At 42.3% G+C, this 17,452-nt stretch overlaps 1 protein-coding gene across 1 annotated transcript in view; it reads right to left on the bottom strand.

The window, feature by feature from the left end:
* Positions 1 to 17,452, bottom strand: part of MYRIP (myosin VIIA and Rab interacting protein) — a 236,970-nt gene that overhangs the window by 25,861 nt on the left and 193,657 nt on the right. Inside the window, exon 11 of the mRNA XM_037526745.2 lies at positions 13,919 to 14,158. Within this exon, the coding sequence (XP_037382642.2) occupies positions 13,919 to 14,158 (240 nt within the window). The remainder of the gene's footprint in view (positions 1 to 13,918; positions 14,159 to 17,452) is intronic.

The raw sequence follows: 17,452 nt of genomic DNA, 5'->3' as shown, positions 1-17,452 counted from the left end.
GCTCAAGAGTGCAAGGTTTGGTTTACTGGCAATCAGGTGACACTGCGGGGTCTCATTGTGGGGTCAAGAGCTGTCACTTACTGAGTGCTCTGGGGGTGCCCGGCTCTGGGATAAGCACTTGATTCATCTGGCCTCATTTCAGCCCCTTGTCCGCCCTCGATGAAGTACTAGGCTCACTCTACTTGACAGGTGAGGAATTTAGAGAGGTGATGAGGTTCACAGAGGTGGTGTGATTTGCCCCAAAGCTGGGCATCAGCCTGATTTCAAAGCCCAGGTTCTTAGTCTGCCAACCCAAGAGGCTTTAAGCTTTTCGGCCACAGGAGGGGCAGACTTAGGGCCAGGGAGAATCAGAGAAATGGCAGGAACTATTACTGCAGTTTGAATCAAAGGTCATAGGGCCTGAGGCTGGGCAGCTGCAGTGGGAATAAAAAGATGAAAGGAGAAATATACTGGAAGGAGAACTAAAAGAGTGTGGGTGAGCGTAGCTGTGGCAAGATGCTGCAGTGCATTCCAGTTGAGTGACCTGGAAGAAACTGGTACCATTGAGGAGATTTAAATACCAGAATGGAAAAATGGGTTCAGTAGGCTTTTGAAATAAGAAAAAAATATGATATTTCAATACTTCTTCCTCACAATTCAAGAGGCAGGGTGATCACCAAATGCCAAAATGGAATAACCTCCAAGTCATTTGTTGAGGGATACAACTCTCAAAGTTGATTTTAGAAATAAGAAAATGATAAAAATGTGGATGCCGCAGTCCTCCTGTCAGCCCCGTGATAAATGAGTGCTCTTAAGAGACTCCTAGGGGACAAGAGGTGTCCCAAGCAGCAGCAAGTGCTGTTAACTGGGAGCTTCTAAGACTTGTTGCGACACAGAGGGGTGACTCTCAAGGAGGAATTACAAGTAGAGCAGAAAAGCCTTCCAGCAGTTGCATAAAACACCTCTGGGGCCCACCTTCGCCTGAATGACTCCTTAGGAGGGGAAGAAGAAGGGGTCCAGTGTAGACCTAATGTGGGTTCATCCAGAGGCAGACAGCACTCTAGGCTTGTTGGAGTTTCACGTAACCCTCACCACAACTTAACATGTTTTAATATATCTTTAGAGATGAAGAAAGTAAGGTTACATAAAAAAGATGCAGAGCTGGGACATGGGCCAGAGACTCTGGTCCTCGCAGCCCACTGGCCTGCCCACCTGTCACACCTCCCCCGGACACGTCATCCCAGACTTGACTGACTGTGGAAAGTGAAGCAGGAGCACAACAGGATTAAATAATCAAATCCATGAACAAAAAAATGAGCGAGTAAGAAGGGCCTAATACAGGGAATGCTCAGCTTGTTCTGCAGCTTCTATTAATTGGCATCAATCAAAATAAAGCTCCTGGATTTGGCTCACCAACCACCAGCCACAGGACATCCTTGAGCAATGGGAGTGACAAGCTTCTGCCGGAGTCTCACCAAGCCTACCTGGAGGGAGCCGTTGAGAACAATCGAGTGGAAAGGAATGAAACCCTAGTGACCAGCTGCTCCAAGTGTGACCCAGACTTCACGGTCCACCGGTTATTTTCGGTCCCATATTACAGATGCTGTCTTGGCTTCATGAAATGCTGCTATCAGACTACCAGAGCAAGCAGGGAAATTTGTCCAAATGCCCTGATTTCATGTTTTTTTTTTTTTTTTTCATTTCAAAGGTAAGAAAAGAAACTCCATATGTCCTCCTAAATAGCTGACAGAAATCTGCTAGAAAATTCAATGCAAATATGTTTCAGTTCTCATGAAACATAAGGAGCTCAGCGATGCCTCTACAACTCGTCAAAATACATTCTCCACGAACAGACTCCAGTCCCTGAAGAGTGACTGGATGAAAGAGGGTGGCTCAGAACTGGAAGGAAATTGGAGCAGAATCTAATAAATTAGCATCTGAAATAAACTGAAACGATTACACTTGGACGGAGGAGGCTGGAGAACTGACCTCTAGGAACAGCTGGGTTCTTAAATCATCTTGGCTTTGAAGGTCAAGGTCATTGATGAGAGAAATACAATTGTCTTTTTCAAGTGGTGATGATATCAATGAATTTTTAGAAATGTGCTTTCGCAGTGTAGTTCTAGAATTCAAGCCTCTGGTCTGTATGGTTTCCCTGAGGTCATTTTCTTGCCCTCCCTGGGTTAGACCTGTTGTTTGTTGTAAGTCACCTGGGGGAGGCCACTTCAGGACCAGGGGAGAGTGACAGAGGAGGAAATGCTGGGGCCATGACCTTCATCACACCTGCCCAGGTAGCTGTAGAGCAGGCAGGAGGTCCCTTCCTGGAAGGGGAGGTGATCACGGTCATCAATCTTTTTTGTGTTTTTAATACAAAAGTATGTTGCTCAGAAAAATACTTCCTGATACTCTTTAGAAGCATCTCCCCACTGGTGGTGGCAACTGGGGTGCCACCAAGGAAGGCACTCTGTTCTGAAGTTCAGTGAAACAGAAAACCACCTTCCAAATTCACTTGGAAAGGAGGTGGCACAGGGCAGCCAGGTTATCTTGTCATTGTCAATGTAAGATCCTCCCCGTTACTTCTCTGCCGAAACCGTTCCAGGTGCTTCCCATCTTGTCCAGAATAAAATCAGAAGTTCTCTGTGTTGCCCATGCAGTCATGAGTACTCAGACCCCTGCTTTCTCTCATCTCTTCCACCACTCTCCCCATGGCCCGGTTGCTCTGGCCACCCTGGCTCATTAAATTGTTCCTTGAATTTGTCAAGGTCATTGCCACCTTCAGACCTTGCATGTATTCCTGTCCCTGAAAAGCCCTTCCTATAGATTTTTGCCTGACTTCCCTTGTCTTTCAGGTCTCTGTCCAAAAGACACTTGGGTCAGAAAGATCTGGGGCCTCCCCTGGTGGCGTAGCGGTTGAGCGCTGGGCTGAGAAGCTGCCTGCAGCCTCTGCAGCACCGGTTCGATACCCAGCCGCTGGCGAGGGTCCCACATGGTGCATCAGACCTCTCCTGCCATGCCCGCTGCTCCCCTCAGTGGTGTATTTCTTCGTCAGTCTACCTGTTCTGTTCCCTGCTCTGGCTCTGGTGAATTCTCTCACCCTCCCGCGCTTCTGACTGTACCCAGTGCTTGTATAAATAAATAAATCAATCTTAAAAAAAAAAAAAAAGAGAGCGACAGAAAGGTCTGGATCTGGTTCCTGTACTCCTCATTGTCCACTCCCTCCTAGCAGTGCCGCCATTCACCTGCACAGCTCTTACCACTATTGGACAACTTTCCCTAAATGTTTTTGAATATTTATTAGCTGTCTCCTCCAACAGAAGATAAATTCCACAAGAGCAAGGGACTGTCCCCTCTTAAACCTACTGTACTGCAGCTACTAGAATAGTTCGACAATAACTTGTTGAATAGATGGCAAATGAACAGCGGGATTGAAAGCCTAGAGCTGGTGCCAACCCCTCTCACAAGAGAAGATGACGTGTTGTTCTTTATTGTGGCCTGTGTGGATTGCTAGGCCTGCCAAGCAGGAAGAGCCAGGCACTTTTTCATTGGAATGAAAATTAAAGATAGTCTCTTCTCACTAAGATCCTCATCTCCCTAAAAGAACAACTGAGTATTTTTTATCCCAACACCATTTATTAAGAAGCATTCTCTTCCTGACCGGGGGTGAAAGGTGGGTTGGAGTCATGAGATAAATGTGAGTTGTTTTAATATATCCTAGGTTTACTTCAAAACTATTTTGTTACATCTTGTATGACTATTTCACAAATTTAATGACTATGTCTTTAAGACATAATCTAATATCTTAATAGATCGGTCCTCTTCATTGCTCTTATTTTTTTCTAAACACTTCCAAGTTACACTTAACTTTAGCCTATTAGATGATTTAAAACTTTGTTATTATTTCTTTAATCAGAATTTCAAATTTTATTGATGTACCATTCATTTACAAAATCACATAATTTCAGAGGCACAGCTTCACATCTTGATGTGTGTATATGCTTCACTCACCTACCACCAAAGTTTTAGTGTCACATCAGATGGCTTTTTGAATCATCTTAAAAAGTTTTTTTTTTTTTTAAATCTGGTTTGGATGTTGATTTGCATTACATTAAATTTCTGCCCAAATTTTGGAAGAATTCATCTTCACACTATCTTTTACACCAACAAACTGCTAGGTTTCTTAGAGATTTGCATTTTCTTAAGTTTTAACTTCACATTTTTGTTTCTATTATGGATGGAATTAGTTTTCATTTTACTCACTCCTATCCCCCAATCTGACTTGAGGTTCACCTGCAAATTTTATTTTATGGCAAATTAATGGCTAAACTAGAAATTCCTGAAGGGAGAAATTCCAATGTGAATCCCAGGACCACTTGAACTGTGTTGGATAATTAAGCAGAATGATGTAGATTGCTTGATTTTATTTCCAGTCTCACACTTCTTGAATTTATTTTATTCAAACCTTCCACACGAGTCTTCTACAGCAGTATCTTTTTCATCACAGTCTTCTACCAGTTTTCCAGGCACATCATGTTCACTCATAGCTGAGCTGTTTGACATGCAGCACTTTTTAGATCTGCATATGCCGTTGCCTCTGGACACTTTATCACTTTATCCCAGCCCCAGGAAACTCATTTACTGCTTTGTTGGTAAAGTGTTCCATGCTGTCCAATTTCCAGATGGGGTGGGTGCTGAGGCTCCCTCATGCCAACAAGCAATTCTAGGACACCAACTACCTGGAGACAGCTAAATTCTAAATTCTAAATTCTAATACCAACTACCTGGAGACAGCGTGAGATACCAAAGGTGAAGGGCCCAGTCTTCCAAGACTGCCCAACACCTTCAGATGCCCCAGGCAAGCCCATGTCTCTGACCAACCAGTTACAGGTCCCCATGACCTTCCTCCTCAACTTTCATGTCTGTGGTGAGCTCCAGATTTATACTGTGCTCGTGACCTATTGGCTATAAATCAGGAGTTCCCAGCAGGTGAGCTGTCTTCCCCACGGTCTGCACACGTTCACCAACCTGGAAGCTGCTGATGTGTATTTATTAGCAGACCTGCTACTAATAATCTTTTCTTCCAATAGAACATATTTTTTATTTTGCATTTATCTTCAGTTTTTGGATGCCTTTATAGGCTCTTTCTATCCCAGGTACATATTCACAGTCATTGGGCCTTCCTTACTGCTTGGGGAGTTGATTTCTCTCCTGTTCTTTATAAGAGTTACTTTTAACCCTCTCTATAATCCTAAAATCCCAATTCCTGACTTTATTCTCTGACTTTCAGAAGACACACGAGTCTTCGAGTTCAGAGAAGTAGAGAGAGGAGGAAAACAGAACATAAAACAAACCCCCCTCAATTTTCTGACATCAAAATTACTCAGTTATTTGTATCTGACCAATCTGTCCTTAATATTCCAATGCCAATGTCCCACCTGTTTTGGGGATCTCATCCTCTCTGTTTTCCTACGAGTCCCTTGTTGTTGGAAATTTATAAGATAAAAATACAATGCTTATCAGTTTTTCTTTAGGATAAATGGTTGAAAGTACAATTGCCTGATCAAAGGGTATCATACTTTGATTGCTTTAAGTTACCAAGTTACCAATGTGCTAATATGTGCGCCCTCTATTTTGTGTGTAATAGACTGCCCATTTCCCCAGCATTCTTATTAACTTCAATTGTTATTCCTTTTAATTATTCAATTTGTAAACCAAAGTAGCATTTTATTATTTCAATTTGGAAGTTTGTAATCTTTTGACCAACATCTCTTGATTTCCTCACTCTGCAGCCCTTGAAAACAACCATTTTAACCTTTTTTTCTATCAGTTTGGCTTTTTAGATTCTACAGATAAAAAGTGAGATCATACAGTATTTGTCTGACTTATATTACTTAGCATAATGCCCTCAAGGACCACACATCACAAATATTGATAGGATTTTTTTTCTCATGGCTGAATAATAGTCTATTGGATATCTATCTATCTACCTCTCTAGATCTCTCTCTCTCACACACCTTTATCTTCTTTATCCATTCATCCATAGATGAATACTCAGTTGTTTCCATATCTTGGTGATTGTGAATAATTCCATGATAAACACGAGAATGCAGATATCTCTTGGAGATCCTGATTGCATTTCCTTTGAATATATAATCAGAAGTGCAATTGCAGGATCATATAGTAGTTCTGTATTTAATTTTTTTGAGAAACCTCCATACCATTTGCCTTAGTGGCTGTAAAATTTACATTTCCACCAACAGTACACAGAGTTCCCCGTTGTCCACATCTTCACCAAAATCTATTATTTCTTATCTTTTTGATAGCAGACATTCCAACGGGTGTAAAGTGGTATCTCAATATGGTTGTAACTGCATTTCCCTGATGATTAGTGATGTGGCTCATCTTTTTATGCACCTGTTGTTGATTTGTACGTCTTCTTTGAAAAGTATCTATTCAGGTTCTCTGCCCATTTTAAGTTGGATTGTTTGCTTCTTTGCTATTGAGTTGAATGGACTGTTTATATACTTTGGATATTAACCAGTCGTCACATAAATGATTTACAGATATTTTCCCCATTCTGTAGGTTGCATTTTCATTTTGTTGGTGGTTTTCTTTTCTGTGAAGAAGCTTTTTAATTTGATGTTTCCCTCTTTAGCTTTTTTCACTTGTGCTTTTGGTGTCATATCTAAAAAATCATTGCCAAGACTAATGTCAAGGGAGTTTTTCTATGTTTTCTTCTAGCAGTTTTAGAGAGAGTTTCTTCAGGAGTTACAGGTTTTATGTGTGTCTTTAATCCCTTTTGAGTTACATTTTTTGTAAATGGTATAAGATAGAGGTCCAATTTGATCCTTTTCCATGCGAATATTCAGTTTCCTCAACACATTTATTGCACAGACTATCTTTTATCCATTATTTGTGGCTCCCTTATCAAATATTAGTTAGTTGTATATGTAAGGGTTTATTTCTGGGCACTTGATTCTATTTCCTTAATCTATGTGTTATGCCAGGACCATACAGATTTGATTACTTCAGCTTGGTAGTATAGTTTAAAACCAGGAACTGTAATGCTGTCAACTTTGTTCTTTTTCTCAGGATTGCTTTGGCTTTTCTGGTTTCATACAATTTTTAGGATTGCCTTATCTATTTCTGTGAAAAATGGCACTGTAATGTTGATAGGGATTACATTGAATTTATAGATGGCTATGATTTTAGCATGGACACCTCAAGACATTATTTTTTCTGATCCATGAGCATGGGATATCATTCCATTTGTTTCTCCAATTTTTTTTTTCATTTAAGTCTTGTAATTTTAAGTGTACAGATCTTTCACGTCCTTGGCTAAAATTATTCTTGAGTATTTTATTGCTTTGACACTATTATGAATGGGAATGCTTTACTTGTTTCTTTTTCAGATATTTCATCGTTAGTATATAGAAATGGAACTGATTAATATGTGTTGATTTTGGATACTGCAATTTTACCGAATTTGTTAATCAGTCTTAAGTATTTTTTGGGTGTGAGGTTTCTTTAAGATTTTCTCTATATAATATCATATCATCCTTAAATGAAGACAAATTTACCTTTTTCTTTCCAATTGGGATGCCTTTTGTTTCTTTTTCTTGCCTGACTACTCTGGCTAGACCTTCTAGTATTATGCTGAATAGGAATAATGAGAGTAGACATTCTTATCTTGTTCCTGATGTTAGAGGGAAAACTTTCCACCTTTCACCATTGAGTATGATGTAGCTGTGGGTTTGCCATCTGTGGCCTTTATTAAATAGAGATGTGTTTCTTATATACACAATTTATTGAGAGTGGATTTTTTTTTTAAAAAACATGAAATAGTATTGAATTTTGTCATGTGCTTTTTCTGCATCTATGAGAAAAACTTATGATTTTCAATTTTCATTCTATTACTGTGAGGTATCCCAATTTAATGATTTGTGTGGATTGAACCATACTTGTATCCCAGGGAGAAATCCTATTTGGTTGTGATATCTGACCCTTTAAAAATGTGGCTGAATTTGGTTTGCTAATATTTTCTTGAGACTATTTGTACCTATATTTATCAGAGATATTGGGTTGTAGTTTTCATTGCAAAATGTAGTTTACTAGTATATTATTTAGAGTTTTGGTATTTGTGTTTGTAGGTGAGACTGCTTTTATATTTTTTCTTTTACAGTTTTGATTTTATATTCTCTCTACCCAGAAATGATTTTTTTTTTAAAGATTCATTTATCCATGCATACAAGAACCGGGGTACAGGCCAGAGGCACAGGAGGTGAGAGGATTCACCAGAGACAGAGTGGGGAACAGAACAGGCAGACTGACTGAAATACACTGTTGAGGGGAGCAGCGGGTGAGTCAGGAGAGGTCTGCTGCGCCATGTGGGTACCTCCCTGGCTGGGGATCGAACTCATGCTGCAGGGGCTGCAGACAGCTTCATAGGTTGCATCTTAACCCTTGCACCACCAGGGAGGCCCCAGAAATGATTTTCAAGAGCACAGTCCTGTTTTTTTGTGCTGAGCTTCAGACACACAATATCTTCTTTACCTTCTCCCCTCTTTCCTCTCATGACCCCTTTTCTCCAGAGCATCTTGCTTTTGTGGGGCAAGAACTTTGATCCAGTGCTTTGCTTTCTAGTTCATCCTACTTACAATCTTCTAGAGAAACTCTGCCTTTCTTTCTTCCTTCAAACCATTTCTATCCCATTCTACTGCTGTGGCTGAGGTAGCATCTTTTTTTCTTGGCCTTTCAGATAACATCTGTGTTTTATAGAGACTTTAAGGAAACTTTATGTTGGTATTCTGGACAATCTTTCTAAGGTAGCTAGACAAGATGTCCTGCTGGAGCCTCAGAAATCCAATAAAGAACCCAGAACTCTGTCTTCTCTGCCAGCAGGCCCCTCCCCACACACACAGAGGACACAGTTATGGGAATGAGTGATGCCAATGACAACATGAATGAGATGAAACTTCCTCACCTGTTCAAGCACTGTGGATAAGAGCTGTAGCTCTAAGTGGACAGCTAAAGCTTCTCTCTTTTCCTAGGGCAGCAGTTAAATAGAAAGTTAAAGAAAGAGGTGTTAATTCCTCCCGGCATAAGGCCCACTGAGATCAGTGTAGCTTGTCAGATACAAGTCAGTATCTAACATGACATTCACTTAGGTATCAAGTGAAAAAGACATTCTTCTTGAACAAAATGCCACCTGGGATGAAAGACAGCAAATCCTCCTGTGAATGGTGAGTTATTTTTACCAGGGTGAGACACTCCTGATGAACAATAGTTGATTTCATGTTAACGCTGTGACTGCAACAAAATTTTTTTTACAAGCACATTATACTTGAGAAACTCAAGGCACTGGACTTTCTCAGATTACAGTCAATAAATCTGTCTCCTTGACCACTGACCAGGATTGTGTTTCCATGTGGTTTGATGTGAGTAAGTAGGGAACAGCCATAGGAAGATACACAAATTAATCTCCTCTTAGGGGAAAAAGACATTTATTAGTTTAAAGAAGTCTCAGCATTTTGATGGGAATTATGCTGTGAAACTAGATATATGGATGACATCTGATGGTCTGCGACTCCCTTATGAAAATAAAACACAATGGCTAAGCTACCTGTGACAATAATTAATAAACAAAGGCTTTTAAATAAAAATTCTTTGAAGATGTTGGATGTTAAAGATTTGATTATATATAACGCAAGAATTTACTAATTTGGGTCTTCAACAAATAGTCATATTCCAAAAGCTTGACACATAGGATGACTTTTGTCACATAAACAGCATCATAAATGATATTTATGTCAGGAAGTAAAAACTTACTTAATCCGTTAACCACCAACCCATTCATCATGGATTAAATCCATCTAGGACCATGGGACTTTAGAACCATAAGGGACCATGGGGATCAGAGCACCACCCCAGAAAGATTAGGGGGTTTGTGGTAGATTCAGCTCTGAATGTTGTCTACAAACTTAGGTCAGGAGTTTTGGCCCTTCTTTGCGTTCCTCTTTCAGGAATGCAGCCTCCGCATACCTCCAGGGAAATGGCTCTAAGAACCACTTCAGCCAGGGCTGCTTCTGCCAGAAGCACTGGCATGCCCACCTACCCAGGGGTAGAGGAGAAGTAAGTGCTCATTCCTGGGCTCTGGGGATCACATGGCCAGTGAGGTTTGATGGACCTAAACTGACTTAAAGAAGAATGAACACGACCCTTTGGGAATCTAGTTCCCAGAGGTTTCTGGGCTGGTCCCCTACTCTATAAACTTGTTTCTCTGTTAGTTAAAATCCAGATAGCAGTGAATCACATTGGGCCCCTAACACCCAGCCAAACAGCCAACAGTAGGGACAAGTCTGCCTACAGCAAAGTGACTCCAATCAGGAGAAAACCTGCTTCTAAAATGGTTCTTCTGCTGCTGGGCTGGATTCTGAGGCCCCAATTCCTAGATGGGCTGTGATCCTAGATGGGTTCTTCTGCTGCTGATCTAATTGCATCTGTGGGAATATGCACAGTCCTCTGCTCTGGCTCCTGAGATCAGGATCACTGGTGGAGGCAGGAGGACCAGGGGAGTCTAGATAAAGTGCACTCTCTCTCTCTTCACATATATACACACATCCACCCATCCATGCATACACACACACACACACACACACACACACACACACACACACACCTGCTTAGTCACCACACCACAGTGAGTATTTGTGAGCTGGTGACTCCACATTTCTCCTGTTCAGTTACTGTCATAACCTGGTTTCCCCAGAAGCAGACCTCAAGACAAGGATTTGAGAGCAAGCAGTCTGGGAGGTGATCGAAGGAAAGAATGGTGGAGTAGTGGGGGTTTTAATGAAAACTGCCTTATCAAGCAGTTCTTCACTGTGGATGCCTAGAGCTAGAGAACTTGGAAAGTCAGTGAGTGGTTCAGACCCCAGAGTTACCACCCCAGTGGAGGCAAAGGAGCCGGAGAGTCACACTCTTCCCCATCAGTCACTGGTTGGGGCTGAGCTCAGGAGAGTTGTATCTTATCTCCAGGCTGCCTTCTGCACAGGAAGAGGAACTCCTGCTACACGGGAGCCCACAGGCAGCAGGACTTTCAGCCAATTTGCATCACCCAGGTTAAGAGACAAAGGTGAACACTGCAGCTTCTGCAATCATTACCTTAGCCAAGATCTACTCCTCAACTATTCTTTGTATGTGCGCACACACAAAACACACACACACATACACACTAGCACACTAGTTGACTGGATCACAGGCAGAGTCATATTTTGATCCTGAAGATGGGACCCTGCAGGGTCTGATGTAGCATATCCACCCCCCCCACCGCCACCCCACTTACATTTGCATAGACTAATAAAGCACCAAATGTGGTTACAGACCTACAGCTCCACACTGCAAGTGTTGATTGGAAACAGGCACTATGCTGTTCCTTCAGTACTAGCAGATGGATGCTATTTCATGACAGCAAAGTTTATTTTTGTTGAGATTGTTAAAAGGGATATGATAATTAATATTTGCTGGATAACCCTGCTAACCCTATGCCTCACAATTCAATCCTCGCAACTCTGGAAAGGGTATGATTATTCCCATTTGACAGATGAGGCCAAGATGTGTTTATTCAACCATCAGAAAAGACCTGGGCTGGGTCCTAGGGACCAATTTCAAAACAGGGCCAACATGAACCTGTTGACATGCCTGGAGTAAGCTCAGGGGGAGCAGGTAACCCCAATTGCTGAGAGGAGAAAGGACAGGAAGGGCCATGAAGGACCTAGAGGGACAGAGAGGACAGTGAGGAGGTGGGTTAAGCAGGCAAGATGACATCGGTTTGTAGAAGTAGTGGCCATGAATTAAACATTGCAAGATGCATGGTTGTATTTCAAAGTCAGTCTAGTCCTGAAGCACTATAACCTTTTGCTCAAAAATTATATTCAATATGTAAACCTGTATTTCTATTTTCCTTTAGTCAAGGTAGCCTGTGCTTGTTGGGGAAAACATATTATGTTTTTGTTGGTTATATGGGATTTTACATATAGCAAATGACATGTGGTTGACTATCTAATTCATTGATTGCGGTTGGCTAGAGGAAATACTTAAAGTTTGCTCTCTTACTTTCCTGCTCAGCAAAGGCTCAGAGCAGGATTGGGGGACTTGTCTAAGTGCTCGGGATTTTCCTCCACTGGCTCCTCTTTGTTCTGTTCACGTCCTGCCTGGGAGAGCACAGTACAGATTGGGGGCTGTGCCTCCAGAAGGGGAGGCCGGCAGGCCGATGAGGGGTGAGAGTGCGTGACTCATCACGCTCTGGCATGCCGCTGGTACAGCATGAGTTTTTGGAGCCTTGGGACCATCAGGCAGCAAAGACAGAAGGACGCAGAGTCATTATAAGAAATACTGTGATATTCTTCAGTGAGCAGCTGGGTCTCAGCTCTATCAGACAAATGCTACTGAAACAGGGCATCAGTTCAAGCAATACAGATGATCAGAGCCCATTACCATAGAGGGAGCAATGGGTTGGAGCCCACATCCCAGGGAGGGCTGCCGTGAAAGCCAAGCTCCCCTCCCAGCCCACAGACACACTAGGGGAACAAACGCTGGGTGCGCTGTCCAGAGGCCGAGGGTTTGGCAGGACTATGAGTGAGGACGTGCTAGTTTTGGAGGCTGGGATGGCAATGGAATGAGTGAAGGGGAGTCGGAGGTGCTGGAGGGCTCAGGGGCTCAGCCACGGAGGACGGTCACTCTCTCCAGGCCCGCTCCTGAGCACATGTGGTCGGTGGGCCCGACTTCTCCATAGCAACTAGTTTGGGTGTTGAGCCAGTGAAGGGGGCTCATTTATCATGCACATGTGTTACCAGCAATGTGTTAGCTTAATAGCACACTCGGAAATAGGGGAGAAATGCATCAAAACTGCAAAGAAGACTAGACGATACCAGGCAAGATCTTATTTGACTTAGAGTGGGGGCAGCTCCTTATAAAGGAAGTAGTTTGTGATTTGAGTGCAAGCAACGTTTGTAAGCCTTACTCTGAAACTGATTAGTTGTAGGCTTTGGGTAATTCCTTCATGACTCAGCCTTCTTTTCCACATCTGAAAAAAGGGGCTGCATCTACCATCTACCTCAAAGCATTATTACATGAATTAACTAGCACATGCAAAATACTGGGCGACATTCAACAAATGTCAGTGTCTCCCTATGCTGGAGATCAGGGGACAGCCAGGCACCTGGAGGCGGGGGAAGGGGGTGATGGCAGAACACTGACTTGGGGCCAGGAAATCTGGGACCCCATTCCATGAGGGAGTGTGTGTATCTTCTGTGATTTTTAAACATTATCCCCTGAGATTCAGGGGCTGGTGTGGAGCAGGGGCAGAGGTTGGGACTGAAGTGGTTGGGGCTTTGGAGACCTTAAGAACAGCGATGCGATGTTTTTTTTATCTGTTTCAAACACCGGGATTCCATACAAACTTTGTTTGAAAGGATTCTGCGTCTAAGACAAACAAACCAGAAATTGAAAACTGCAGAGGTAAACAATCCAGAAGGCCACTTAACACAATGACCTTATGCCATGGAATGCCGCTTCCTTATTAGTTAAAAGAGGAATTGGCTCAGTGTTCTCAATCTACAGGCAAAAATGTTCAGGGAGAAGGGGGATGGTAAACAACACTCTTCCTTACTGATGGGAGAAATCAGGGGCACTATAATATAGACTTGAAACAGAAGGGCAACCTGGAAGAAAGTAGGAGATGAGAGGTCTTGGGAGGCTGTTTTCCTGGTTGAAACACTCAATGCTAATCAAGAAGCGTGTTCTGGAGTTCTCCCAAGTGCACAGGGATGAGAGTTTTAGAGAGAGCTCGTGAGGCCCAGCATATCTCTGTGCAAGGCCAGAAACTCTCTCCACTCCTGGCTGCAGAAGCCACGCTCCTTTCAGTGGGTTTCAGGGCCCTTACCTTCTTCAGCTCTTCCTGGACACTCTGGCTGTTGTCTTCAGAGGACAGACTTTCCTTCTGGTTCTCAGATTCTGTCTTAGGCTCCGACTCCAGATCTTCCCCTGAAGAAGTCTCCTTCTCACTCATTTTCCTTGCTAACTCATACAACCTGTTTCTCAGTTTCTCCTCCATGGCGCCTGTGCCCGTCTGAGAGTCCTGAGTGTCATTGCTGATGTCAGTTTCTGATAAATCTGCCGGCACCTAAACGAAAAGCAGAGTCATGAGCTGAACACCCCTACAGTCACGCTGCGTGCTGTTGCCAACAACCCCCAGTAAAGGACAGGCCAGGAAACTAACAGCTCTCTTACCTGATCTACTCCCTCTACAGATGGGCTTTTACTTTCTCAAACACACGCATCTTAATACTTTGTTAAAGGTTTCAAGCTCGTGAGCATCTGTACTCAGAAAAGCAAATTTGTTCAGTGTTTTTTGTTCACAAAATATTCATTGAGCACCCACCTGGGGCAACTCAGGGCCGGTGCAGATGATATGGGGCTGGGCAAAGTTGGTTGGCACCCCCAGCCCCTAATGAGTGCTAGCTGTCAGGGTGGTAAGTGCAGGGCAGGGGCATGGGGAGAGGGGCTCTGACAGCCCACTAAGGGGCATTTGATGGGAGGGGCTGGGCATTAGGGCAGGCCTCCTTGTGGAAGTGATACTTCAGTTGAGGTTCAAATTATAGCAGTTACATAGCCAAACAGGAGAGAGTAGGCAAAGGGCAAAGATTTTGAGGCGGTGTAAGGTCTGTGCACGTCTAAGGAATACTCTGTGGCTTCCCTTATAATTGCATCTCTGGCTCTTGCATGTCTCCCAAGCTCCTTTTATGAGTACAGCCCTGACCAAGCTTGGGGCACTCCAGGAGGACATAAAGATAGTGACTCTTAATATATTCTTGGTCTTGAGTTGACAGAAATTTTAACAAGATAACATCAACATTTCATCAGGTCTACGAAGACTCAATTTTAGTTTTTGAGTTTTCTATTTGAGTTGTTTTATTTATAAGCTTGATATTTCATGACTTTTGTTTATTCTTAAATAAAAGGGCTTCCAAAGAACAAAGAGGTACTTATTTTTTAAATACAATAAAGCTCACACTTTTTGCAATTACTGTCTGGCCCTTTTTCTAAATCTAAGATATACGATGGAATCTTTGTAATCTTATTTTTCCTATCTTTTGATACATTTCGCTATTTCATCATGCTGGGAATTACTTTTCATTACGCATCAATTATTCGCAATTATGCTAAAAGAGACCAAAATAATAAAACAGAAGAATAGAATTGCCTAGAGGATGACTCAATAGCAAAATAAATCATTGCCATTTTGAGTCTACTTTTAGCTTTCATTGTACACATTTGAGAATTCAAAAATTTTCATAATAGCAAAGAGAAGAAAACTGACAGAGAACAACATTTCACAATCAGTAGGTGACTCATATGATGAATTCAAAAAAGGAGAATAGCTCTTTAGACTGTAATAATGATGGTGAAATTGATTGTATAAGTAAAATCTCACACTGAGTCTTCAGATCGTAGGGAATTTTCTCAAACTCAAGAATTGATGAGTAAACAATATATAAGAACAAAAGAAAATATGGTATTTTCATTTAGTGTGTCTTTCAAACTTTGTCACACTATTTTGCAACAAAAATTTGGACCATCCTGTTATGCTAAAAAAGGCTTTGTGGCAGATTCTTTTATACCTTCTGATGTTTGTGCGTCAAATTTGCAAATAGAGTTTGTAACTGGACAAATGCTAAAGGCAGCTGTCTATATAAAGGTGTTTAGGCTCAAAGAGATAACAGAAATAGGGAATAAAATCACTGGATTGATGAAAGAAAAAGGTTCCATTTTTTTCCTGTTCTGAGCAGAGAAAAGCCCCAACTTATAGCTGAAATGAATGGGGGCACTGCGGGTAGTTTTGCTTGTCCCGAAGTAGGAGCTGAGCAGGCTGAGTCTCAGGGCTGACTCTGCTGCTGGCCTGTTTCTTTTGAGGACTCAGAAGATTTCTGCCTCTCGTACCTCAAGATAGAAGTTTGTCCTCTCCCAACATATGGCGCTTAACCTAAAACTAGCTTTATTCAAATGCTGTACCCTGGTGAGCAAGGCATTCATTTTGATTATAACTAGTAGGAGAAAAAAGAGTCCCCCCACCTCCAAATACACAACAAATCCTGGGTCAACATAATGGGGGTGGAAATGGGCAGGTGTTACTTGGAACCTTACAGAGTTTAATATAATACATTTCTCCTGACTCAAGGAGAAACCCTCCACAGGACGCCACAAGCCCTCCACACAGGACAGGGCCTGAGCTTCACAGCTGAGAATACAAAGAAGACAGATAAGGGAACCAGTTCTTGGGGATGTATTTGCTTCAGGGGGTGATGAAGACTTAGCCCCTGGAGGTCAGCAGGAAGGTTTTTTTATTTTACCTTTCATCATTACAAGTTTACAGTCCTGGTAGGCATCCCAGGCTGTTTTCTAAATTCTTCATATTAAAACGTTTTAAAATCAAACAAACCAAACTTAATCTAATCTGGGACATAGTGTCCTCTCCCAGAATAAAAAAAAATTACTCTGACTGATGGGCTCTGGCCCTGGTCTGCATTTTTTCACTTTATAATTTCCTATCTGATACAATTAGACCATGCCATTTGTTGAATGGGCAGCCAGAATTATGGCATTCCCTTATAACCTATCTGGAAAATCACCAGCCTGGGCTTCTCAGGTCAATGTTTACATGAGGTATTGGCATTTAAGGCACAATTATCTTCACATTGGTCTCAATTGGGCCATTATTCTGTGGAGAAGTCTGATAGGATAATGCAGTTGTAACAGGTAGATTTCATCTTTGATTTTTCTTGACTCTGGATTGGAGTTGGGTGTAGACAAAATTTTGATGGTGATTCAGAACCTGGACCTACTGCCAGGATGAGTTCAGATCAGCAGGAAGAGTGTGCAGGGTAATCCAGGGAAGCCAGCAGTGCAGGGTCTGGTGGGGTGGGCACACCCAGGGGTGTTCCAGATCCCTCTTCTTTTCATTCACTGGTTCCTGATGACTTAACGATTTACTCTGTTTTTTTTTTTGTTTTGTTTTGTTTTGTGAACTGGTTTCCTGCCAAAAGAGCCCAACATTTTCTTCATAGAGTTGATGTAGTTTTGTTGCCACAAATGAAAAAGGCCTTCAATTGATAGGTAGCACTGTCATTGAATCTGCCTAAAAGAACAATTCCAATTAAATTGCAAAACTAAAGTTATCCCTTTTGGCAAATGATCCTTTTTTCCAGTTTTTTTTTTTAAAGATTTTATTTATTTATACAAGCACGGGGGTACAGGCCAGAGGTGTGGGAGGGTGAGAGAATTTACCAGAGAGAGAGAGGGGAACAGAACAGGCAGACTGAAGATATACACTGCTGAGGGGAGCAGCGGGAGCGACAGGAGAGGTCTGCCCTGCCATGTGGGAATCTCCCAGGCTAGCCGGGAATCGAACCGGTGCTGC

The sequence above is a fragment of the Talpa occidentalis genome, unplaced genomic scaffold (assembly GCF_014898055.3).
Source record: "Talpa occidentalis isolate TD23 unplaced genomic scaffold, MPIMG_talOcc4v2.1 talOcc4.10, whole genome shotgun sequence".
NCBI classification, from domain to species: domain Eukaryota; kingdom Metazoa; phylum Chordata; class Mammalia; order Eulipotyphla; family Talpidae; genus Talpa; species Talpa occidentalis.
This window is presented reverse-complemented; position numbering and strand designations above follow the sequence as displayed.